The sequence below is a fragment of the Nymphalis io genome, chromosome 27, assembly GCF_905147045.1.
Source record: "Nymphalis io chromosome 27, ilAglIoxx1.1, whole genome shotgun sequence".
Lineage (NCBI taxonomy): Eukaryota > Metazoa > Arthropoda > Insecta > Lepidoptera > Nymphalidae > Nymphalis > Nymphalis io.
This window is the reverse complement of record NC_065914.1, coordinates 792,014-818,398: the sequence shown is the minus strand read 5'-3', so window position 1 is coordinate 818,398 and position 26,385 is coordinate 792,014. Positions and strand designations below refer to the sequence as shown.

The 26,385-nt window shown below is 36.4% G+C and overlaps 1 protein-coding gene across 1 annotated transcript in view; it reads right to left on the bottom strand.

The window, feature by feature from the left end:
- Positions 1–12,131: 12,131 nt before the first annotated feature.
- The window catches only part of LOC126778717 (GTP-binding protein 2-like), a gene marked incomplete at both ends in the record, with an annotated part of 86,817 nt that continues 72,563 nt past the window's right edge, over positions 12,132–26,385 (bottom strand). The window contains 6 exons of the mRNA XM_050502340.1: positions 12,132–12,225; positions 12,306–12,460; positions 12,541–12,646; positions 16,220–16,329; positions 16,678–16,839; positions 20,058–20,222. Coding sequence (XP_050358297.1) covers positions 12,132–12,225; positions 12,306–12,460; positions 12,541–12,646; positions 16,220–16,329; positions 16,678–16,839; positions 20,058–20,222 — 792 coding nt within the window. The remainder of the gene's footprint in view (positions 12,226–12,305; positions 12,461–12,540; positions 12,647–16,219; positions 16,330–16,677; positions 16,840–20,057; positions 20,223–26,385) is intronic.

The window sequence follows — 26,385 nt, the reverse complement described above, 5'->3', positions numbered from 1 at the left end:
CCATTCGACAGAGAACTACTAGCGATCTACGAAGGCGTTAAACATTTCCGTCATATGGTAGAAGGGAAAGACTTCACCATATATACCGATCACAAACCAATAGTATCGGCGTTCAGAAAGGCCTCAGAGAATTGCTCACCACGCCAATTTCGGTATTTTGATTTTGTGTCGCAATTCACAACTAATATTAAATATGTCGCAGGTGAAGACATCGTGGTAGCCGATGCTCTCTCACGCACGGATGCAATTACCACCGCCATCAACTTGGACGCATTAGCTTTATCGCAAGCGAATGACGACGAGCTCCAAGGAATTTTAAGAAGCAATACTTCTTGTCTGGACCTCCAGAGATTAGACATTTCTGGTTCCGGTAAGACGATTTACTGCGATATGTCCTGCTTATCACCACGTCCTTATCTGACTCCAGAATTCCGCCGACAAGCGTTCGACTGCTTTCACGGATTGAGTCACCCAGGTGTTAAAGCAACAACCAGACTGGTCACGCAAAACTACGTGTGGCCTAATATTAAAAAGGACTGTGCCGAGTGGACTCGTAACTGTCTGTCATGTCAACGCTCGAAAGTTTCCAGACACACTCGATCTCCTGTACAGCATTTTGTTCCTCCGTCGAACAGATTCAGCCATGTACACATTGATCTAATCGGACCTCTGCCAGCCTCACAAGAGTATAAGTATTGTCTTACAGCCGTGGACAGATTCACTCGTTGGCCAGAGGTAATACCACTCTCCGACATCAAAGCTGACACAGTGGCAAATGCTTTTGTTGCTGGTTGGATTTCACGTTTTGGCTGTCCCGAGAAGATAACAACGGATCGAGGAAAACAATTTGAGGCATTTTTATTTAAGGAACTTTCGAAGCTGATAGGTGTCAATCATATACAGACCACAGCATACCATCCCGCTGCGAATGGAATGGTCGAACGGTTCCATCGGCAACTCAAGGCGGCGATAATGTGCCACAATGACGAAAACTGGGTTGAAGTACTTCCGCTAGTTCTTTTAGGAATTCGTTCAGCATGGAAGGAGGACATAAGCACGTCATCAGCTGAACTAGTGTATGGAGAGCCCTTACGATTACCTGGCACATTTTTCAACAACTGTCCCACTGAAATCGTGGATTGCACAGATTTTCTCGCACGACTACGAGAAAACATTCGGAAACTTAAACCTACACCAGTTGTTCACCATGGCAGAACTCCTGTTTTCATCAGCAAGGACTTGCGATCTGCTCTACAAGTTTTTATACGGCAAGATTTCGTTCGCAAGCCTTTACAGGCACCGTACGCTGGACCATATACCGTCATCGAACGAGGAGACAAATTCTTCAAGATCGACATTCGGGGGAAACCTACCACCGTTTCGATAGACAGATTAAAACCAGCGTACATACTGAGTGACCAAGCGCCGCGCACGGAAGTTGGGATGAAACAGATAGAGGATACAGTTAGAAGTAATGAAGATCGCCGTACTCGATCAGGTCGAAGAGTACGTTTTCCCGACGTTTTTCGACCTTAACGGTCTCCGGGGGGGCTGATGTAGCGTTGAATAAACGCATTACTCGCTTCATGCATAGTTGGTTAAAGCACCGCTGTGCGTGACGTCACTGCCGAGATGATGCGCTCGGGCGCGCCTCGGGACCGTCGTGCAACATCGATTTTACCCCGCTCGCCAGTCGTTTTCCGATACCGACGCCGTGAGGCCGCGCGCGCACCGTTCGATACTCATTGCTATACAACGCTTTTACGTATTACGCTTTATTCCTCTCATATTTCTTAGTTGTTCTATTTTCATACTTAAACGCTATCACTGTACCTTCGCTATATCTTTCTTGTGAACCCCTTCTGTGCTTGTGACAATATATGTGTGTAAAAACTATATAGTTTGATTTATCGCTGCTTAACTTTTCCTATGATAGTTAAATACAACTATAAATTCAAAATTATTTTATGTTATTTTTTAGGAAGTACGAGTAAGCTGGCTGGTTAAGGTCTGTTCTACCTTTTTGGATAATACACAGTGGATTGTTTAGCAGAATTTCAGTGAAATTTGATAATTATAAATGCAGGCTGTCTCACGATATTTTTAAACGCAAACTAATCACATGAAAATTCACTGGTGCTTGTTTAGGTTTGAAACAGTCATTATTGTTTAAGGTAGTGTTATATGTATTTCACTATGCCTGCTCGATATATATATTTAAAAAAAAACACACAGAAAGTGACTTGGGAACAGATAAGTAACATTCCTTTTGAATACAATAACATAACATGAATGACAAATTTCATTATCAAAATAATCACAACAGATAACCGATAAGGCATTTTAATGTTTTTATTAGTTATAACAGATTAGAAAAAGTTAAATTTAAAAAAAATCTTTTTGTATGTTTACTATAAAATATGTTTATAAATGTTATATTATTTTATAAGAAAGGTTTACCGACCCAATTGCCAACCTCACCTGCACGTGGTGCTCCCTGCTAGATAACAGACGAGGCTCTGGCGACCGATCAATGGCGGTATAACCATACGCACCATGATTGGAAAAAGGGAAATAGCGACCTTGAGGTACAAGTAACCTCTAAAATGTCTGGTGCAGAAGGCAAGGGGAAACCACTGCACTATTATTCCCTAGTTATCGTCAGCTTTATGGAAAAGTCTAAGAAAGAAATGGCCCCGAGTTTCTGGCGTCCCTTAGATGGGACAGGGGTGCTAAGAATCTCCAGGTGGAAAAAACAACAAATGAAGATAGGAACGTGGAACGTCAGAAGCTTGAAGAGTCCTGAAAAAGTCTACAATGTCTGCAAAGAAATGCAACGAATGAAGATTAACATCATGGGACTAAGTGAGATTAGATGGATAGGCAAAGGTAAACACCAAATAGATAATAATTACACCATGTATTACTCTGGTTCCGAGGATAGCTCCAACAAGTATGGAGTGGGAGTAATCATAAACACAAAATACATTAATACACCTGTTAACTTAGTACCAAAATCAAACCGATCCATGTTAATATCATGTAGACTCAAACAACTAAAGAAGAGAACACAGTACCACGCAATAGACGTGAGGAAACTTAAAGAACTTAACATCCAAGATAAAGTGGCGAAAGAAATAAACGAGTGGGCAGCAGATGAGAAACCTGGGATAATGCGTACGGTGGAGGAAGAGTGGTGTTCAATGAAGAACAAAATATTAAACATCAATAAGACACACTTGAAAAGTGATTGGATTCCTAAGCAGAGTTGGATGACAGAAAACATATACATATGATCTTATCGAAGAAAGGAGAATCTACAAGAATTCCGACAATAGCAAGTATACTGAGATTGATAAGAAAATTCGGCGTGAAGTTCGTTATGCTAGAGATGCTTGGTATCAGTGCAAGTGTGATTTTGTGGAGGACCTTTATGCTAAACATGATGCATTTAACCTGCATAAGGAAATTAAATCTTTAGTAGGACACAAAAAGACGACTCACCAACTTACGGATGAAAATAATATTCCCATATTAGATATATCAGGAAAAAAACACCTATGGGAACAATACATTTCATCAATATACCGACGATTTCCGAAGCATAGCGGTAAATTGTGATCCAAATGAGGGATATCCTATCCTGAAAAATGAAGTCACAAACGCTCTTAAAAAAGCTAAAACGGGAAAATCAACCGGACCTGATAATGTTCCCATAGAGGTACTCAAACTTATTGAAGACGAAAATATTAACTTCCTGGTTAAATTCTTTAACTTGGTATACGACTCTGGCCACTTACCCAAAGACTGGCTAACCTCAACTTTTATTACGCTTCCTAAGAAGACCAACGCAAGAAGGTGCGAAGAGTTTCGAACGATTAGCCTTATGAGCCAAGTATTGAAACTATTTCTGAATATCATCCACGAGCGAATAAGAGCTAAACGCGACGAACATCTCGCAGATAGTCAGTTTGGTTTTCGAATAGGAGTGGGCACGAAAGAGGCTCTTTTCGCAATGCAGGTTCTCGTACAAAAATGCAGAGACATGCAACAAGACGTTTTCCTTTGTTTCATCGATTACGAAAAAGCCTTTGACAGAGTACTGCATGACCGTCTAATTGCAATATTACATGATATCGGCTTAGATGACAAAGATGTACGTATTATCCTGAATCTGTATTGGAACCAGAAGGCTACTGTACGAGTTGACAATGAGGAGACTGATGAGGTAGAAATAAAGAGAGGAGTCCGACAGGGCTGTATATTATCACCCACGCTATTTAATTTGTACTCGGAACAAATAATAGCAGAAGCGATTGAAGGCCGAGAATGTGGAGTCAAAATAAATGGCCGGTATATTAACAACATCAGATACGCTGACGATACAGTCCTAATAGCATCATCTCCTGAAGAGCTGCAATTAATTATGAGCCGTGTTAATGAGTGCAGTGAAAACGCTGGTCTGAGGATGAACCTATCAAAAACGAAGATCATGGTGTTATCTAAACATAGCTTCGATGACATTGCTATCATTGTAGCAGGCCAAAAAATTGAGAGGGTGCGCAAGTACAAATATCTGGGGACATGGCTTAATGACACCTGGAGCTGTGAACAGGAGGTAAAGACTCGCATCGAAATAGCTCGAAGTGCCTTCTGCACGTTGAAAAAAGTACTCTGCAATCGCAGACTTAAGATCCCTGTGCGCATACGACTCCTACATTGTTACATCTGGCCTATACTTCTTTACGGATGCGAGGCGTGGACAATTAAAGAAGATGTCAAAAAACGTATAGAAGCTTTCGAGATGTGGGCTTATAGACGTATGTTGGCCATTAGTTGGACTCAAAAGGTCTCGAACGTGGAAGTTCTGCGACGCGTCAACCAAAAACGGCAACTTTTGGAGACTGTCAAGAAGAGAAAAGTTGCATATCTCGGACACGTGCTTAGGCATGAAAGATATGAACTTATGCAACTGATTATGATGGGAAAAGTTGCCGGAAGGAGAGCTGTTGGGCGCAGAAAAAAGTCTTGGCTGTGCAACATCCGTGAATGGACGGGAATCGCGAGTGCTGTCGAACTCTTTCGCCTCGCGAAGAACAAGAAGGAGTATTTAAAGCTGACTGCCAACCGTCGCTAGTCGGAGTGGCACTCGAAGAAGAAGAAGAAATGATCCAGAGACTTCATTCGAATTTATTTCTAAATTTGATTTTCTTTACCAGTATCTATGCTAGTTGTGTACAAAATATTCTGCCTTGATAAAAATATATTTGTTGCTTATTACAAAAAGACTACTATTTACTTTATAGACTAATAGTCTGAGTTTCTTTCACTGGTCCGACACAGGGCTGGGTGTTACTTTTAACCGGTGGAAGTTTCTAGTTTGACTATCAATAAGCAAGTGTAATGCTTCAATGTTGAATAAAGTATTTTGATATTAATATTGTTTATGTGAACCTAGTGTGTTTGTTAATTCATAATAAAATTTAAATAAAAGATGACCTAGGATCTGGATAAGGATAAACAAACATAAATTATGGAAATAAACAGAAAAAATGACTAAATGAGTCATGGAAAACCACTAATGATGGAATTCGATTAACGCTACAAGATTTACTATTGAGTTTCTTTCTTCGGTTCAGTTCTTCTTGGTAGAATCTGCATATATCCACAACTAGTAGCTTTAAACCTTTGTGAAATAATTCGAATGTACTTATAAGTCTACTTGATTAATTATCACCAACTCAGCAAGCGCACATTGTCGTGAAACTTTCTTATGAACGCGGGTTGACACAATAATTGCCAATTTATTTTTTTACAAAGTGTAGCTTAAATTATAAAGATTTTAAATAAAAAATCCAACATACTTTAATTATTTTTATTATAGTCTAATGATGTGCTAAAAAATGTTTTAATTTTTTTTTTAATATTGAATTACTGATTTCAAAAATTTTTTAATCTTTGCTAATATATAACATTTTTCTAAGTCAGTAAAAAACATTGTTTTATTTTTTAAGTCACAATCACACGTTTTATTCAAAGCATAATTAAATAAAAATATTAATTTAGTCTAATAACACCCTAAAATTTTCATAAATCGATGACACGAAGCTAACTTTTATTAAAACTGGCCGTTTACTCTGACAAAATTAAAAAAATAAAGAAACACACGTTTCAAATTAATAATCTAAGCGAACTGCCACAGATAATACACAATTAATTATTTAACACCATCATTTCATCGCTTACCATTACTTTATCAAATTAAATTAATTCGGATTAATTGATACTTTGAGGCAAAGAGATCTAATAAAATACGTACTTAAAATTTATGCAATAAGGACTATTATTGTATAAACAATAAGATATGTAAGAAAATTTTAAAGTCGTTAAGAAGAATATAAAAGTTAAAATGAATCTTAGTGGAATATATATAAAATACAAATTTGATGATAAATATAGAGTAAATGTAAAAAATACACTTATAAATATACATTTTTTTTAGTAGGATTACTTTTTAGGTATTTTTAGTTCATACAAATTATAAATTAAAATATTTACTTACAATTGTTTTTACAGATGAAAAACGAAACAGCAAATTATTTAATTAATTTTGTTCCCATAAATATTTCTGAATTTCAAAATGGTGTCACTTAAAAATGTCTTACGTTTGTGTTACATAAATACGTATATTTAACTTAAAATAGCAAGTTATATCAGCTTACAGGAACTAGAAAAATCATTTAGATTTAATGTACAAAATTTAAATACTTCGACAAAAGATATGTATACAACAATACAATAATATGAATCGCGCCAAAATTGAAATTTAAAATGGCGTCATGATTATGTTTAAAAATATTTAATATTTTAATAAATTTAAATAACACAATACGAATTTGAAAATGGGGTTTTTTCAAAATAACAGAATATGACATAACAGAGCATTTTTTAATATTCTTGAGGATGATTATCACTCAAATGCTATTTCTGATGTAAGGTCTGCTATTCTTTTAATAATTATTGTTATTTAGCTTAGCGGTATTTTTTTCCATTCATGTTGCCGCAGAGTCTTAAACACAGGCCATTCCTTATATATTCAAAATGGCGCCTAATAAGAATAAAATATAATTTTCAAGCAGTGATGAATCGCTTGAATTTTGTAAAAATTTACCAAAATAGTAATATATAATTTGTTTTGGTACATATTCAAATTTAGTATTGCATAAGTTAGGTAATAGACGAAATTTCATTTATATTTATAACTGATCAGAATATGATTGACGGGAATAGTTCGTGCTTATAATGCCTGAAGTTCTCAAAAAAATATGACCGAGTTATTACAACTTATACCTAAATACCTGGATGTTTATTTTTTAATTTATATATAATTAACATTATTTTATGCTGCAATTTTTTTAAATTTGTTATGTGTAATATAATAATCAGGTTAGTAAAGGTTTGAATATGTTTTTTTATTTAAAAAAATAACTTTTAACGCGACACGTTTTCTTAGACCAAAAACGTAAATGATACTAATTATCTTTGTTTAAAAAAAATCTTATTCAACCATTAATTGCTTTTATTAAATTATGTTTAATATTATTGTAGTTTAATTAATATCGATGCCACAGATAGCTATAAAAATATTAATTAATACAAATCATAAAAAGTCAATGTCATATCGTCTAAAGTAAAATCGGCATTAAATAATCCGATCATTGATAGTTAGATATCGTAATGTTATATAAATATGTATCATTAACTTAAAATTGCAATTTATAAACAGGAACTGGATATATCATTTAATGTACAAAGTTTAAATACAAAAATATGAAAGCTGATTTTGGTTTACCTCTTGAGGTAGTGATTATATTAATGGCGCCAAAATTGTAATTCAAAATGGCGTCATGACGTTTGTGTTTTTAAAATGCTAAGCATGTTTTTTTTTTTAAATAAATACAAAAATTATTTTACCGTACAACATTATTGTTTTAAATTTATAATCAATTTTTATTGGAGTCTTACATATCAGCGCGGCTTAATGCAAAAGTAACATCGGAATTGTAAGAGCTACCATTAAAAAAAAAAAAAAAAAATACAAACCTAAAGATTTGTTCCTTGGGGCGTGATTATGATTTTAAAAATGTTACGTTATATCTGTATGCATATAAATATGTTATTTCATTTAAATAGAAAATAACTAGTGTATTAAAGCCACAAGAGTAGACAAAGGCAAATTAACAACTGACATTGTATTGGCGCGATATCATTGGTCGAGATTTTGAGTTATCTGTGATATTCATTATGGATTTGCGAAAAAATTGCGTTTTATTCGAGAAAGTAGTTAAGCTGAGCTATTAGCGATTATCACGGGATATGGAAATATAAAGTTAGTTTATATTTACTCCTACGATTGGAATATACTAAATATACATTTCAACTAATTGTAAAAGGTGTATTAAATACAATATTAACACGTACATCGTGCTATTTTGATTTTAAAGAAGAATATTTAATTTAAATCTCAGTTTATTTGAAATTTTAAGTCAACTAACTTCTAAATAAGTTATTATTGTAACAATTTAACATACGATAAGATTATCATAGTCGTGTCACCGTGGCGTTACGGAAGGGTAGATAGGCAAACATGGTATAACTAAGAATTTAATGTTTTTGAATGTACATATTTTCAAATATAAAGACTTATAACCTTTTACTGTTGCGATTTCTGTTTCTCTTTTTTAATTTCGAATAGGAAGGCTAATGTAATTTTGGTGGTAATTCTCCACCGCATCATTGGCGTTTTAAGAAATATTAACCATCATTTATATTGTCAATGTGCCACCAACATTGGGAACCAAGATGTAATATCCATTGTGTATGTACGTTATTTCATAAACCTAGTTATATAATTATTTAATATTAACTAGAAATTGGATGTATTATATATATATATATATATATATATATATATATATATATATATATATATATATATATATATATAAGCCTTTATATATTGCAATATTATTTATACATAAGCATAGACGTTTTGCATGTATGTTATATACGTAATAAAAACTGACACTGATTAATTAACTGACTGAATAAAAATGAGTTATGAGTGAAAATTTGCTCGATCACATATGATGGTTTATTAAAAATTTGTCAGCTAGTGTTAAATATATGAAAGTTTATATGGATGGTCCACATTTTTTTTATACAGTGTTGCGAACTTGGGGGTTTTCCCCCTAAATAGGGCTATGTCAGATGAAATCAAATAGGATATTTTCAGGTTAGACATTTTTAGGAGGAACATTTTTTAAAGAAATTCTCTCCGGGGATTAACTCTTCAGCTTCATTTAATTGAGTATATTTCAAGTTTACTAATGCTACTTGCAGTACTTGATTTGCTTTTTTTTAACATCATTTTATAAATGTATTTTGTATTTGTTTCAATTCATCCGTCAGGAGGATGCTTCTAAGAGGTTGGCAACACTGTTTTTATGTAACATAAAAATACCATCATCGTTTGTCATTTCAAGTTTTTCAAGTTCAAGAAAACTGGTTACAGATACAATTAATATATTTAATTTATCTAGAATATTCTAGAGAGATCTCGAATTTTACATTGGAGCCGTGTTCTATAGAATTCATGGTATGTACGGGAAGGTTTGCGTGACCCGGCCGATGGCTCTGTAACAAAACAATTTCGTTAATATATAAAAATGGCTGTTTGTGTATCTGTTTGTGATAAATAGAGTTCGGACCGTTTGAATCACCATCATAATTGAAATTTAGATGTATGTCTCATGGATGATTTTATAATATCCACTTCGTTGTAACGCCGCTAGATGGCGCTGTACCACATTAACAGCCACCTACCGGGTTTTGCTAGTAAAGTACAAAAGTGTCTGTTGGTCGAAGATATCTCTTCTTAAGAACAAAACTTATTCCAACATGATTCAAAACAGTTACAGTTTATAATTGTCCCACAGCTGGGCTAAAACCTCTCCTTCTCAGGAGAAGGTTTGAGCTTATTCCACAACCTGCTTCGATGCATGGATTTCCTTCACCGAACACTTATAAATTAAATGTGTGAAAGTCAGTGGAGCTAGCAATCTCAGATACCAACACTAAGCTGACGATATACTTTATTGGCTCAACAATTCAACTGTAATTAGAAGTTATCGTTGGTTTCGTTGAGCGGTACCTTCCTCTCTCGGTAGCCCCGCCGTGAACAGCAGCCGGCGGCCCCACACGAGGTACTCCGGACAGCGGGCGAACCTGAACAGCACGGAGGCCCCCTCGCCCGCCCTCAGCACGTTGTTCGGAGACATTATACCCTAAAGCGAAAAATATACCCGTGGTCAGCAATGCGATGAGCAGCCCGATGGTAAATGGTCACCACCGCCCATAGACATTGACACCGCAATAAATATTAACCATCGCTTACATCACCAATGCGTCACCAACCTTGGGAACTAAGATGTTATGTCCCTCGTGCCTGCAGTTACACTGTTTTACTCACCAACAACAATGCTATTGCTATTTGGCGGCAGAATATATTATAAGTGTGTGTGGTAACTGGTGGTAAGGGCATTGTGCAAACCCGCCTGGGTAGGTACCACCCACTCTTCAGATGTTCTACCGCTAAACAGGAATATAACATAAAAAAATAAATATCATTATCATACTTAAGTATTTTACGCAACACCACCAACTATACCAAAATTAAACTATTTAATTCCACTCCGCAAAGTGAGTTTGATGTATGTATTCGTTACCTCGATAATGGCCGTCTGATGCACGTTCCCGACATGCACAGAGCACTGGAATAAAAAAGCCCTGGGTAGATGGCCGTGGAGTGTCTCAGGACATGCACGGATGCCTGTTATATTCAATCAAATTTAATTAATGACCGCATTACATATTATATTGCACAGTCTGTGCTAATATTGCTAGCATATAAAAAATCAGCCGAGATGGTCCAGGCACCACTGAATTTTCATGTGCTTAATTTGTGATTATAATTCATCTCGTACTTTACGATGAAGGAAAACATCGTGAGGAAACCTGCATGTGTCTAATTTCACTGAAATTCTGCCACATGTGTATTCCATCAAACCGCACTGGAGCAGCGTGGTGGAATAAGCTCCAAGCCTTTTGCTCAAAAAAGGGAGAGGAGGCCTTTAGCCCAGCAGTGGGACATTTACAGGCTGTTACTGTACTGAAACGATTTAAAAAGGCTTTTTTGAATAACGTCTCTACCGCCAAATGGCAATACTTAGTATTATTGTGTGCTAGTTTGAAAGATGAGTTAGACAGTGTAACTATAGGCACAAGAGACGTAATATCTTAATCCCCAAGTTTGATGGCGCATTACGATGTTAGGGGTGATTAATAGACTGTGACAAAGTCTATGGGTAGTGACGACCACTTACCATAAGGTGGTCATTTGCCAGCGTACCTATACGAAATTAAAAAAGTGATATATTTTTTTATTTTCAAAATTCATCGTTACAGATATCAGAACTAGTCCAATCGTCGCAAGCTTCGGAGAAAAATCGAAAGAACGCGAGGAGACAGTGTGGCAGAACTTCGATGAAATTAGACACATGCAGGTTTCCTCACGATGTTTTCCTTTACCGAAAAGCACGAGATGAATTATAACAGAAATTAAGCACATGAAAATTCAGAGGTGCTTGCCCGGGTTTGAACCCACGTTCATCGGTTAAGATTCACGCGTTCTTACCACTGGGCCATCTCGACCTTATAATCGTTATATAAATCGTTTGTATAATATAATTTTAAATATAAAGCTACAACCAGTAAACCAGTACTCTGTAAGAACATTCTCTCACTCACCGCAGAAAACGGTAATAATTGTAACATTTTACCACACGCATCATCATCATGTCAACATTTCACCGGAGAGTGATGAATCTAAAATTCTAGAATAGCACTACTGGCCGCGTATATATATTCTGTCTTAAATACATGTAAAATTTTATTTAGTAATAAGGTTTGAATTAGCGACCCACCTGTCGTCCTCTGCAAGTCCCGGGCGGACAGCCTCCGAAGGTGGGCCGCTCGTGTCCCGCGGCGTAGCCCCCCGGCCGCGTTAGCAGCACCATGCCCTGCCGCAGTCCCGGCGGGAAGCGACCCAGGCCCAGCGACGCCGACTGTCCCGCGCGCACGCTGCCGCACGGGAAATATACGTCGCTCTATTCATCTCACAACTAACAGAACGCAAAATATACGTCGCTCTATTCATCTCACAACTAACAGAACGCAAAATATACGTCGCTCTATTCATCTCACAACTAACAGAACTCAACGCACCTATGATAAGTTCGTCGCCCTCGTAGAGTCGCCCTCGCGCGAGCAGTCCCCCCACGACGGGCCCCGTCGAGTCCCCTACGTGGAAAATTTCGTCTATTTGAAACTCGCACGCCTCCTGTAAAGTGACATAAATTATAACATTTATAATTTAATAAAAAGGATACTAGTCAACTGCGCAACATATGGTTCACTCACGTCCTCGGGGCGTTGCAGATCGCGGCGCGGAGCCAGCGCCAGCAGGCACGCGTGCAGCGCGTTGAGGCCGGCGCCGCGCACGCAGCTCACCGGGAACACGGCCACCCTGTCGGCTGACACTACTGTGATTTGCATTCAACTATATATATATATCTGATCCGAAACTAAGCAGAGCTTGTACTATGGCAACCAGACAACTGATATACTATTGTATAGACAATTACACACAGACTCAGGAAAAACAGACATGTTAATGCACACAATTGTCTGTCCTGAGTGGGAACCGAACCCACAACCTTTGGCGTGAAAGGCAAGTATCTAGCAAGGGTGGTTGGCGTAGCTATAGACAATACTATTACCATTACCAATAGTATGGAACTCGTTTTAAGGTCATACATAAGAGTTCACCCAGAAACACTTCGGGTTAAATAAAGGCTTGTGAAGCTACTCACTCCTCATCCTTTTTGATTTCCTCGTCTAGATTGTCTATGGTGTCCAGTATCGACTTTTGCGGCGCAACGCAGTTCCTTGCCATATTCTCGTCAGTTATTAACAGCGGTTTCTGTAATAATACCAATATATACCATTACTTTAAATTTAAATAAATCTATAAATTATACAGCATCCCTGATTTATCATCTCGTGCTCCTTGAAGAACATCGCGAGGAAACCTGCATGTTTCCAATTACAATATAATATCTGTATGTAATAGTATCTGCTTATTGTGTAAATTGTGTATATCTATTATTCCCCTTCCTCCTTCTTTGCGTGGTAGTGTGAGCCTTTGAATACAAGATTTTGGATGATGTTTCCTATATTTAGTGAAGTGAGTGCTTATAGTTCGCTGCAATTTTTTTATGTCACTTTTTGACCATTGTATTATTCCGAAAGAGTACGTAAGTAAAGGTATGGCAAATGTGTTAATAGCTTTTATTGTGTTTTTAGAGTTAAGGTGTGTCTTTAATAAGATATTTAATCGGTGCGAGAATTTTGTAAGCAGTTCTTGTTTTGTCGTAGTTTGTAGTATTTGCCTAGATTGTTTAAAACCAAGGTATTTATATGTGCTTAGTTCATCCATTGGTTCAATTTGTTCACCAGTTTCGAGTGTGTAGCTATTATTAAGGATTTTTCCTTTCGAGATTGACAGAATTTTGCACTTGTCGACACCGAATTTCATGTGAATATCTTTGGAGAACTGTTCCGTAATGCTTGCTAACTCAAGCAGCGTGTTTTTGTCAGTGGAGTAGAGTTTTAAATCGTCCATGTACATGAGGTGTGATAAGTTATAATGGGTGTTATTACCGTAAAGTGTGAATCCTGTATTGGTTTTATTTAACAAGAGTGAAAGAGGATTTAAGGCCAAGCAAAACCAGAGGGGGCTCAGAGCGTCTCCTTGAAAAATTCCTCGTTGGATACGGATTGGTTCAGTAGTTAGAGATTTCATGAACGATTGTTTTATTTTTAATACAGTTTGCCAGTTTTGCATCGAATTTTTAAGAAACGATATGAGGGTAGGGTTTATTTTATACAATTTTAAGACATACAATAACCAGCTATGCGGGACTGAATCAAAGGCTTTTTGATAATCAATAAACATAGTATGGATATCTGTTTTTGATTTTACCGCACTATTTAAAATGATTGCATCAAAAGTAAGCTGCTCCTTACAACCTTGGCTATTTTTTCTACACCCCTTTTGCTGTTCGGCTAATATATTATGTTTAGTTAAATGTTTGTATATTTCTTCACTTATGCAAGCTGATAAAATTTTATATATGGTTTGTAAGCAAGTAATTGGTCGGTATTTATCTGGATTTGTGTTATCCTGTTTATCTTTAGGTACTAAGTATGTGATTCCATGAGTTATATATTTCGGTAGTAAATGTGGTGATTGAATGAATGTACTTAAGTACTTATGAATGTATGAGTGTATGCTACTAAATTTCTTGTACCAATATTTGTGAATATTGTCTGAGCCTGGGGATTTCCAATTGTGCATTCGTTTGATGACATCTATAAATGTTTCTATTGGTATGAAGTTGAACTCCATCTCTGGAATATGTGTAGTTATTTCGTTAACCCAGTCTGCATGTTCATTATGTTCTATGGGGTTTTCCCATGTCTTAGCCCAGAATTGTCGAAATATTTCAGGGGGAGGTATTTCTAGATTTTGCTCATTATCTTTGCAGTTAGATAATAAATTCCTATAGAAGATTTTTTCATTGTTAGCAAATGTTTTGTTTTCTATTTTACGGGCAGTACACGTCAAATATCTCTTAAGTCTACTAGCTGCTGCATTGAGTTTCTGTTTTAAGGTATCTAAGAAGTGTTCTATATGCGTGTTGGTATTTTCATATTGTGCGTGTGATTGATATTGTATCTTTATGAGTTCTACTGCAGCTACTACTTTTGGGTTCCTGTTTCATCTAATAAATTGTGTTAACCTGCCTATATTGGCTCGCAACTTCCTTATTTTATTTTCTAATCTTCTTTGCCAACTAGGTTTTCTGTATGATTTGTTTTGGTGGTTGTTTTGTGTTAAGAATGTCATTCTTGCCCCATTACATTTAGCTGCTGTCCATGCTGCACAGTAAATTATTGTCTGTAGAGTGATAAAATCAATATCAGTGTTTACAAATTTTGTCAGTATCATCGTATCTATGTATTTCATTATTAATGAAAACTTTTTAGAAGTCCTTTGTTTAGGAATGTATGGTCTGCTAGTTGGTTCAGTATCACAAAAATGTTCTAGAGCATGAACGAAAGTGTTCTCTATTTCAGTGTTTTCTTCTAAAGTCATATCATGATCGTGGGTGATACTTTCTATATTTTGTTCATCGATAGGGGTTGATGTAACGGAATCAGTGCATGTAACTGTAGTGTTTTGCATTTTCCTAGCTTGTGAGTTTGTTTCTGAATTAGATTTGAATGCATCGTAGTGTGTAATATTACTTTGTTCTGTTGTTTGTAAATGTTCATTATCTGTGTCTTCCGTTAGTGTGTGTGTATAATGTAATTCATCTGCTACTTGTTGTTTAATCAGTGTTAATCTATCTTGTTTAATATATTTATTATTTATTATTGCCCTTCGTTGATCCGCTAATCTTTGCTCTGTAATGTGTGTAAACTCTGGATATAAGTTTATAAACTCTTCATACAAACGTTTTCTATAAGCGGTCTTATTAGTCTCTAATTGTGTTATTTCAAAATAAATCCTAATAATTGCTTCATTGCATTCATTTGTCCATTTCATACGTTTTCCTGTTAGTGTGTTAAGGGATGTTTTAAGATTTGTGGCGTTTTGTTGTATCTGAGTTTGGATTACTTGCAATTCTGTTTTAACTTCATCGTAAATCTGATCAATGGTTTCTTGTGATAATAATTTCTTTTGTATAATAGCTCTACGTTGGTCACCATTATATTATATATATTATTGAAATAACACAATTACACACAGACTCAGGAAAAACAGACATGTTAATGCACACAATTGTCTGTCCTGAGTGGGAACCGAACCCACAACCTTTGGCGTGAAAGGTAAGTATCTAGCAAGGGTGGTTGGCGTAGCTATAGACAATATTATTACCATTACCAATAGTATGGAACTCGTTTTACAGTCATATATAAAAGTTCACCCAGAAACACTTCGGGTTAAATAAAGGCTTGTGAAGCTACTAACTCCTCATCCTTTTTGATTTCCTCGTCTACATTGTCTATGGTGTCCAGTATCGACTTTTGCGGCGCAACGCAGTTCCTTGCCATATTCTCGTCAGTTATTAACAGCGGTTTCTGTAATAATACCAATATATACCATTACTTTAAATTTAAATAAATCTATAAAGTATACAGCATCCCTGATTTATCATCTCGTGCTCCTTGAAGAACATCGCGAGGAAACCTGCATGTTTCCAATTACAATATAAACTAATATTATAAATGGGAAAGTAAATATATCTATTTGTCTGTTAAACTTAACCCCCCCCCCCCCGGCTTCTCTTTATGTTATATGTGTGTGGACGGGCAATTGGGCTACCTGATGGTAAGTGGTCACCATCACCCAAAAGCATTGATGTAAGAAATAATAACCTAGTTTATAAGCTAGTCTTTATAGATGCTATTTAAAATAAAATCACTGACCTTATTAGCGGGTTCCAACAATTGAGCCAGCCTCGCTACAACAGCATTGATGTTGCTAGCCAGTTCACACTTGTTGATGACTGCGAAGAACGGCATGTCCAAAGCCAGCAGAAGACCGATGTGTTCTTCTGTGATGCGAGTTATACTGGCTGTTGCCGAAATCTAGAAATAAAAAAAAAACTTTATAATACAAGTTGATAATATGACTACAGTGCCATCTGTAATATTATCTTGTAGCTGAATTAAAAAACTTACAGCCACTGGGTCACTGTGACCCTGGCCCCTCGGGCCAAAAATTAAAGACACGACAGGTTAGGGGCAACCCCGCGGCCCGTACCCAGACTGGCCTAGGCCAGTTAGGAGGAACCAACTCTCTCTCTTAAAAAACTTTCATTAATAAGACGTATTGCTCGATAAGGGCTTATAAATATGATAAAAATTTGTGTTTAAACTCTTACATAGTTTAATTGTAGCAAAAGAGTTTAGTTTTTTGCCGATTATTTTTAGTAGGATCTACAGCTTGAGCCGGTGTTAGGTTTATATATTATTACCTGAATAAATTATTTTGATTTTGAGCTGTTTGTAAAAATGTATTATTAAGATAAGATATTTATTCAATAAAATGAAAATTAACTTTTGGTTTGATATGTCAGGACTCCAAAAAAATCCTTACCTAATAATAATTTGAAAACACGTTATCAGGGCTATAGAAAAAGACTTAGGATACCTAAAATCTGAACCCCCCCCCCACACGTATGGGAACTAGTAATAAATAAACATACTTACAACGAGCATGGCGTAGTGCGGGGAGTAACCCGTGAGCCCGTGGAGCGTGGTGCGTTGGTACTTGCTGTGGCCCGCCAGGTCCAGGAAAGACACCAGCTTGGCGCTCCTCTCTCCGATGCGCTCCGCTGTCATCAGCTCGGAACAACCGTAGTTGACGACATTACCCTGTTTATATGAATGTAATACATTAAATGACTTTCATTTTAGGTATAAGTAATACCGGGTAGTGTTGCATGTCGATAGTCCATTATCGATAAAATCGATAGTTTTGGACTATCGATAATCAATGATTTTTCGATAGTATTGACGTATTGATTTTTTGACGAGCCGGTTGGCGTGGTTGGTAGTTACTTGCCTTTCATGCCAAAGGTCGTCGGTTCGATTCCCATCCAGGACAGACATTTGTGTGCATGAACATGTCTGTTTGTCCTGAGTCTGGGTGTAATTATCTATATAAGTATGTATTTACAAAAGAAAAGTAGTAAATGTAGTATATCAGTTGTCTGGTTTACATAACACAAGCTCTGCTTAATTTGGGATCAGGTGACCGTGTGTGAATATTGTCCAATATTATTATTATTATTATTTCTATTTAACTTTTAAAGTTTCTCTTCTTTCGAAGGGTTTAAACCGAAAACGCGGGCTGCAGCCAAGCGTTAAGGAGTGTTGCTTATATTAAAAACGTTGATGATAAAGTGGATGATGATATAAACATTCGGGTGATACGGCAGGTGTTAATGATAATGGCTTTTTGAAGTATATGGAGGATATACGCTGGCATTTGTAAGGTGTTCAGACTTCGTGTCAAGGATTTTGGCACTTTACCTGTGGATGATAGGACTATTGGGACTATGTGTACTGTTTGTGCTTTCCATTGCGTTTTAATTTCTATGGCGAGATCTTGATATTTACTTAACTTTTCAGATATTGTGGTTTGTATGTTATGTGAATTAGGAACGGCTATATCGATAAGATAAACGATTCTATTGATTTTATCATGAACGGTAATATCTGGTCTACATCTACAGCTTGAGCCGGTGTTAGGTTTATATATTATTACCTGAATAAATTATTTTGATTTTGAGCTGTTTGTAAAAATGTATTATTAAGATAAGATATTTATTCAATAAAATGAAAATTAACTTTTGGTTTGATATGTCAGGACTCCAAAAAAATCCTTACCTAATAATAATTTGAAAACACGTTATCAGGGCTATAGAAAAAGACTTAGGATACCTAAAATCTGAACCCCCCCCCCCCACACGTATGGGAACTAGTAATAAATAAACATACTTACAACGAGCATGGCGTAGTGCGGGGAGTAACCCGTGAGCCCGTGGAGCGTGGTGCGTTGGTACTTGCTGTGGCCCGCCAGGTCCAGGAAAGACACCAGCTTGGCGCTCCTCTCTCCGATGCGCTCCGCTGTCATCAGCTCGGAACAACCGTAGTTGACGACATTACCCTGTTTATATGAATGTAATACATTAAATGACTTTCATTTTAGGTATAAGTAATACCGGGTAGTGTTGCATGTCGATAGTCCATTATCGATAAAATCGATAGTTTTGGACTATCGATAATCAATGATTTTTCGATAGTATTGACGTATTGATTTTTTGACGAGCCGGTTGGCGTGGTTGGTAGTTACTTGCCTTTCATGCCAAAGGTCGTCGGTTCGATTCCCATCCAGGACAGACATTTGTGTGCATGAACATGTCTGTTTGTCCTGAGTCTGGGTGTAATTATCTATATAAGTATGTATTTACAAAAGAAAAGTAGTATATGTAGTATATCAGTTGTCTGGTTTACATAACACAAGCTCTGCTTAATTTGGGATCAGGTGACCGTGTGTGAATATTGTCCAATATTATTATTATTATTATTTCTATTTAACTTTTAAAGTTTCTCTTCTTTCGAAGGGTTTAAACCGAAAACGCGGGCTGCAGCCAAGCGTTAAGGAGTGTTGCTTATATTAAAAACGTTGATGATAAAGTGGATGATGATATAAACATTCGGGTGATACGGCAGGTGTTAATGATAATGGCTTTTTGAAGTATATGGAGGATATACGCTGGCATTTGTAAGGTGTTCAGACTTCGTGTCAAGGATTTTGGCACTTTACCTGTGGATGATAGGACTATTGGGACTATGTGTACTGTTTGTGCTTTCCATTGCGTTTTAATTTCTATGGCGAGATCTTGATATTTACTTAACTTTTCAGATATTGTGGTTTGTATGTTATGTGAATTAGGAACGGCTATATCGATAAGATAAACGATTCTATTGATTTTATCATGAACGGTAATATCTGGTCTACATCTACAGCTTGAGCCGGTGTTAGGTTTATATATTATTACCTGAATAAATTATTTTGATTTTGAGCTGTTTGTAAAAATGTATTATTAAGATAAGATATTTATTCAATAAAATGAAAATTAACTTTTGGTTTGATATGTCAGGACTCCAAAAAAATCCTTACCTAATAATAATTTGAAAACACGTTATCAGGGCTATAGAAAAAGACTTAGGATACCTAAAATCTGAACCCCCCCCCCCCACACGTATGGGAACTAGTAATAAATAAACATACTTACAACGAGCATGGCGTAGTGCGGGGAGTAACCCGTGAGCCCGTGGAGCGTGGTGCGTTGGTACTTGCTGTGGCCCGCCAGGTCCAGGAAAGACACCAGCTTGGCGCTCCTCTCTCCGATGCGCTCCGCTGTCATCAGCTCGGAACAACCGTAGTTGACGACATTACCCTGTTTATATGAATGTAATACATTAAATGACTTTCATTTTAGGTATAAGTAATACCGGGTAGTGTTGCATGTCGATAGTCCATTATCGATAAAATCGATAGTTTTGGACTATCGATAATCAATGATTTTTCGATAGTATTGACGTATTGATTTTTTGACGAGCCGGTTGGCGTGGTTGGTAGTTACTTGCCTTTCATGCCAAAGGTCGTCGGTTCGATTCCCATCCAGGACAGACATTTGTGTGCATGAACATGTCTGTTTGTCCTGAGTCTGGGTGTAATTATCTATATAAGTATGTATTTACAAAAGAAAAGTAGTATATGTAGTATATCAGTTGTCTGGTTTACATAACACAAGCTCTGCTTAATTTGGGATCAGGTGACCGTGTGTGAATATTGTCCAATATTATTATTATTATTATTTCTATTTAACTTTTAAAGTTTCTCTTCTTTCGAAGGGTTTAAACCGAAAACGCGGGCTGCAGCCAAGCGTTAAGGAGTGTTGCTTATATTAAAAACGTTGATGATAAAGTGGATGATGATATAAACATTCGGGTGATACGGCAGGTGTTAATGATAATGGCTTTTTGAAGTATATGGAGGATATACGCTGGCATTTGTAAGGTGTTCAGACTTCGTGTCAAGGATTTTGGCACTTTACCTGTGGATGATAGGACTATTGGGACTATGTGTACTGTTTGTGCTTTCCATTGCGTTTTAATTTCTATGGCGAGATCTTGATATTTACTTAACTTTTCAGATATTGTGGTTTGTATGTTATGTGAATTAGGAACGGCTATATCGATAAGATAAACGATTCTATTGATTTTATCATGAACGGTAATATCTGGTCTATTATAACAGATAGTTTTGTCAGTTATTATTGTTCTATCCCAGTAGATTTTGTGGTTTCTAGTGTCTAATACACTTTCCGGTTTATATTTGTAATATAGATTCATTTCTGTTATAAGTTTATATTTGTATGCTAAATGTTGGTGTATGATTGCAGCCACTTGATCATGTCGATGCTTATAATCGGTCTGTGCGAGAGATTTGCAAGCCTCCGTTATGTGCTGAATAGTTTCAGAGGCTGCGTTACATTGTCTACATAAGTCAGTAGGTTGATTATTATCCTTCATTATGTACTTCCTATAGTTACGAGTTTCTATTATTTGGTCTTGAATGGCGAGCATAAAACCTTCGGTCTCAGGGAACAGTTCACCTCGTTTGAGCCATTCGTTCGACTTCTCTTTGTCGACGTGGGGTTGGTTCAAATAGGCTCGGTGCCTCCCATGCAGTGTTTTTTCAGCCCATGCCAACATTTGTTGTTGTTTACTTCTGTTCGTTTACTTGAGTGTTTTTGTCATGTAGGTTTAATGGTGTAAGCTTTTTGTCTATTTCTGTTGCGTGTCTATGTAGAGGTGAGTGTTCGGATCCTGGAAGTATGCTCTGAGTGAGAGTATCTGCTTATTGTGTAAATTTTGTATGTCTATTAATCCCCTTCCTCCTTCTTTGCGTGGTAGTGTGAGCCTTTGAATACAAGATTTTGGATGATGTTTCCTATATTTAGTGAAGTGAGTGCTTATAGTTCGCTGCAATTTTTTTATGTCACTTTTTGACCATTGTATTATTCCGAGAGAAGAGTACGTAAGTAAGGGTATGGCAAATGTGTTAATAGCTTTTATTGTGTTTTTAGAGTTAAGGTGTGTCTTTAATACGAGATTTAATCGGTGCGAGAATTTTGTAAGCAGTTCTTGTTTTGTCGTAGTTTGTAGTATTTGCCTAGATTGTTTAAAACCAAGGTATTTATATGTGCTTTGTTCATCCATTGGTTCAATTTGTTCACCAGTTTCGAGTGTGTAGCTATTATTAAGGATTTTTCCTTTCGAGATTGACAGAATTTTGCACTTGTCGACACCGAATTTCATATGAATATCTTTGGAGAACTGTTCCGTAATGCTTGCTAACTTAAGCAGCGCGTTTTTGTCAGTGGAGTAAAGTTTTATATCGTCCATGTACATGAGGTGTGATAAGTTATATTGGGTGTTATTACCGTAAAGTGTGAATCCTGTATTGGTTTTATTTAACAAGAGTGAAAGAGGATTTAAGGCCAAGCAAAACCAGAGGGGGCTCAGAGCGTCTCCTTGAAAAACTCCTCGTTGGATACGAATTGGTTCAGTAGTTAGAGATTTCATGGACGATTGTTTTATTTTTAATACAGTTTGCCAGTTTTGCATCGAATTTTTAAGAAATGATATGAGAGTTGGGTTTATTTTATACAATTTTAACACATAAAATAACCAGCTATGCGGGACTGAATCAAAGGCTTTTTGATAATCAATAAACATAGTATGGATATCTGATTTTGATTTTACCGCACTACTTAAAATGATTGCATCAAAAGTAAGCTGCTCCTTACAACCTTGGCTATTTTTTCTACACCCCTTTTGCTGTTCGGCTAATATATTATGTTTAGTTAAATGTTTGTATATTTCTTCACTTATGCAAGCTGATAAAATTTTATATATGGTTTGTAAGCATAGTAAGATTTGTGGTATCATGTTTATCTTTAGGTACTAAGTATGTGATTCCATGTGTTATATATTTCAGTAGTAAATGTGGTGATTGAATGAATGTATTTAAGTACTTATGTATGTATGAGTGTATGCTACTACATTTCTTGTACCAATAGTTGTGAATATTGTCTGAGCCTGGGGATTTCTAATTGTGCATTCGTTTGATGACATCTATAAATGTTTCTATTGGTATGAAGTTGAACTCCATCTCTGGAATATGTGTAGTTATTTCGTTAACCCAGTCTGCATGTTCATTATGTTCTATGGGGTTTTCCCATGTCTTAGCCCAGAATTGTCGAAATATTTCAGGGGGAGGTATTTCTAGATTTTGCTTATTATCTTTTCAGTTAGATAATAAATTCTATAGAAGATTTTTTCATTGTTAGCAAATGTTTTGTTTTCTATTTTACGGGCAGTACACGTCAAATATCTCTTAAGTCTACTAGCTGCTGCATTGAGTTTCTGTTTTAAGGTATCTAAGAAGTAATCTATATGCGTGTTTGTATTTTCATATTGTGCGTGTGATTGATATTGTGTCTTTATGAGTTCTACTGCAGCTACTACTTTTCGGTTTCTATTTCCTCTAATAAATTGTGTTAACCTGCCTATATTGGCTCGCAACTTCCTTATTTTATTTTCTTATCTTCTTTGCCAACTAGGTTTTCTGTATGATTTGTTTTGGTGGTTGTTTTGTGTTAAGAATGTCATTCTTGCCCCATTACATTTAGCTGCTGTCCATGCTGCACAGTAAATTATTGTCTGTAGAGTGATAAAATCAGTATCAGTGTTTACAAATTTTGTCAGTATCATCGTATTTATGTATTTCATTATTAATGAAAACTTTTTAGAAGTTCTTTGTTTTGGAATGTATGGTCTGCTAGTTGGTTCAGTATCACAAAAATGTTCTAGAGCATGAACGAATGTGTTCTCTATTTCAGTGTTTACTTCTAAGGTCACATCATGATCGTGGGTGATACTTTCTATGTTTTGTTCATCGATAGGGGTTGATGTAACGGAATCAGTGCATGTAACTGTAGTGTTTTGCATTTTCCTAGCTTGTGAGTTTGTTTCTGAATTAGATTTGAATGCATCGTAGTGTGTAATATTACTTTGTTCTGTTGTTTGTAAATGTTCATTATCTGTGTCTTCCGTTAGTGTGTGTGTATAATGTAATTCATCTGCTACTTGTTGTTTAATCAGTGTTAATCTATCTTGTTTAATATATTTATTATTTATTATTGCCCTTCGTTGATCCGCTAATCTTTGCTCTGTAATGTGTGTAAACTCTGGATATAAGTTTATAAACTCTTCATACAAACGTTTTCTATAAGCGGTCTTATTAGTCTCTAATTGTGTTATTTCGAAATAAATCCTAATAATTGCTTCATTGCATTCATTTGTCCATTTCATACGTTTTCCTGTTAGTGTGTTAAGGGATGTTTTAAGATTTGTGGCGTTTTGTTGTATCTGAGTTTGGATTACTTGCAATTCTGTTTTAACTTCATCGTAAATCTGATCAATGGTTTCTTGTGATAATAATTTCTTTTGTATAATAGCTCTACGTTGGTCACCAATTCTCTGTCTGCTTACTTCCATATGTGGATATTTATCTATAAATTTTATATGTAATGAAGAAAGATATGAATTTGTGTCTGATTCTAAATTTGTAAGATATAGGTAGGTACGTAGGATGAACTTATTCATTTCCATACTCCATTTTTTACGTTTTTTTACGCCACTGGTGGTTGGCACAGGTTCACTGACAAAATTTATCTCCTGTGCAACATCCGCCAGTTGAGCACCGGTTGATGATGAATTTGGTGAAGATGCATACAAAATTGGTGATGAAGAGGGTATTGATGGGAATAAAGATTTAGAGGATGAATTAGAAGTCTGCGTGGACTCTTCTTCTAACGATGGCACGTTCGCCTGTATATATTTTTTAGTTTTAGACCTAGTTATCATATTATTCCCACGAGTAGCTAGGGACATAAAAGTCAATCACAGCAGAGCCCTGCATTCACTGTGATAAGGGTAAATTAAATTAGAGGTCCCCTTGTCTCTAAAGTTCGCATACTAACGACTAAGCACCCCCTTAGCCATGGAGCCCTCGGCGTACGCTGTTCCACCTTGGCTTGGGTTGTATCTCTCTTGGTCTGTCTTCTCATCTTAGGCCAATCCAACATGAGTAGATCTATTGGCATAGCCCTAAGAATCAGTGAAACGCACAAGCCCCACCACGTCGGCAATGTAAAGATACGTCGGTGGGGTTATCATTTTTATTATTATATTATTATTGCTTTCTCAAGATAAGTAATGTAGTAGGCCCAATAACAACACTATTATTAATGAAGTTTTATTACATCGTTACTATCGAATGAATACCTATGGATTGCTGTTATCAATAGTATTAATAATAATAATGTCCTCCAGACCGATTTCGGCCACGGCGGCCAATCTCAAGAGAGATTAGCCAACTACGCAGGAGATATTATAGTGCACAAGTGTGTGCGCAAACACAGGTGTACTCTCTGTTCCCTAACTCTCAGGCAGGCAAACGAGTTATCAATAGTATTGTGAACAGAGAGCTATAGTAACTATCGATAATATCGACAATATTGACACAAGACGATACTTTCGGAAGTACTGTCGATAATAGTTTTCGAGGTCAAACTATCGATAGTTCTGCAACACTGATACCTGGGATTAGGTAAATGAAACTACAATTTATTAGATTACAAAAACAATCACTTCTACACTATATATACTCCGTAGCGAATATCTAGACAGCGCGATTCAGGAATGTGACATTTCGAATGAGCGCCATCTATCGTTAACGGGGTGTAACATACGCCATCATACAACTGGATAATAGAATAACGGAAGCTTTTACAAAGATTAATATAATTGAAAAATGAGTATGAAAACTAGATAAAGATGTTTAGACAACTTGTAGCCGAGATGGCCCAGTGGTAAGAACGCCTGAATCTTAACCAATGATCGTGAGTTCAAACCCGGGCAAGCACCACTGAATTTTCATGTGCTTAATTTGTGATTATAATTCATCTCTGCTTGACGGTGAAGGAAAACATCGTGAGGAAACCTGCATGTGTCTAATTTCACTGAAATTCTGCCACATGTGTATTCCACCAACCCGCCTTTAGCCCAGCAGTGGGACATTCACAGGCTGTTACGGATACGAACGGTTTAGACAACTGCACGGGACTAATAATGGTACTTGTGTGTGCGTGCAAGCACAGACAGTCTCTATTCCCACACACTCTTAATCCTATTGAGAACCGAGATGGTAGTGAATAGAATGTGTAAATCGTAACCAATGATAGCGTGTTAAAACCCAGATTAGCACCACTAAATTGGAACAGCGTATTGGAATAAGCTCCTCATCAAAGGGAGAAGAGGGATTAGCCAAGCAGTGGGACATAGACATTTACATAATCCCAGGGTGAAAATTAGAGAGTTCAGGCGCAAACAATGTCTTTACACGCTTCCAAATCTCACTTCTAGTGTACAACTTACTTTTACTTTTTTTTTCTATTTACTTATTATTCCTACTCCACTTGTGATTTG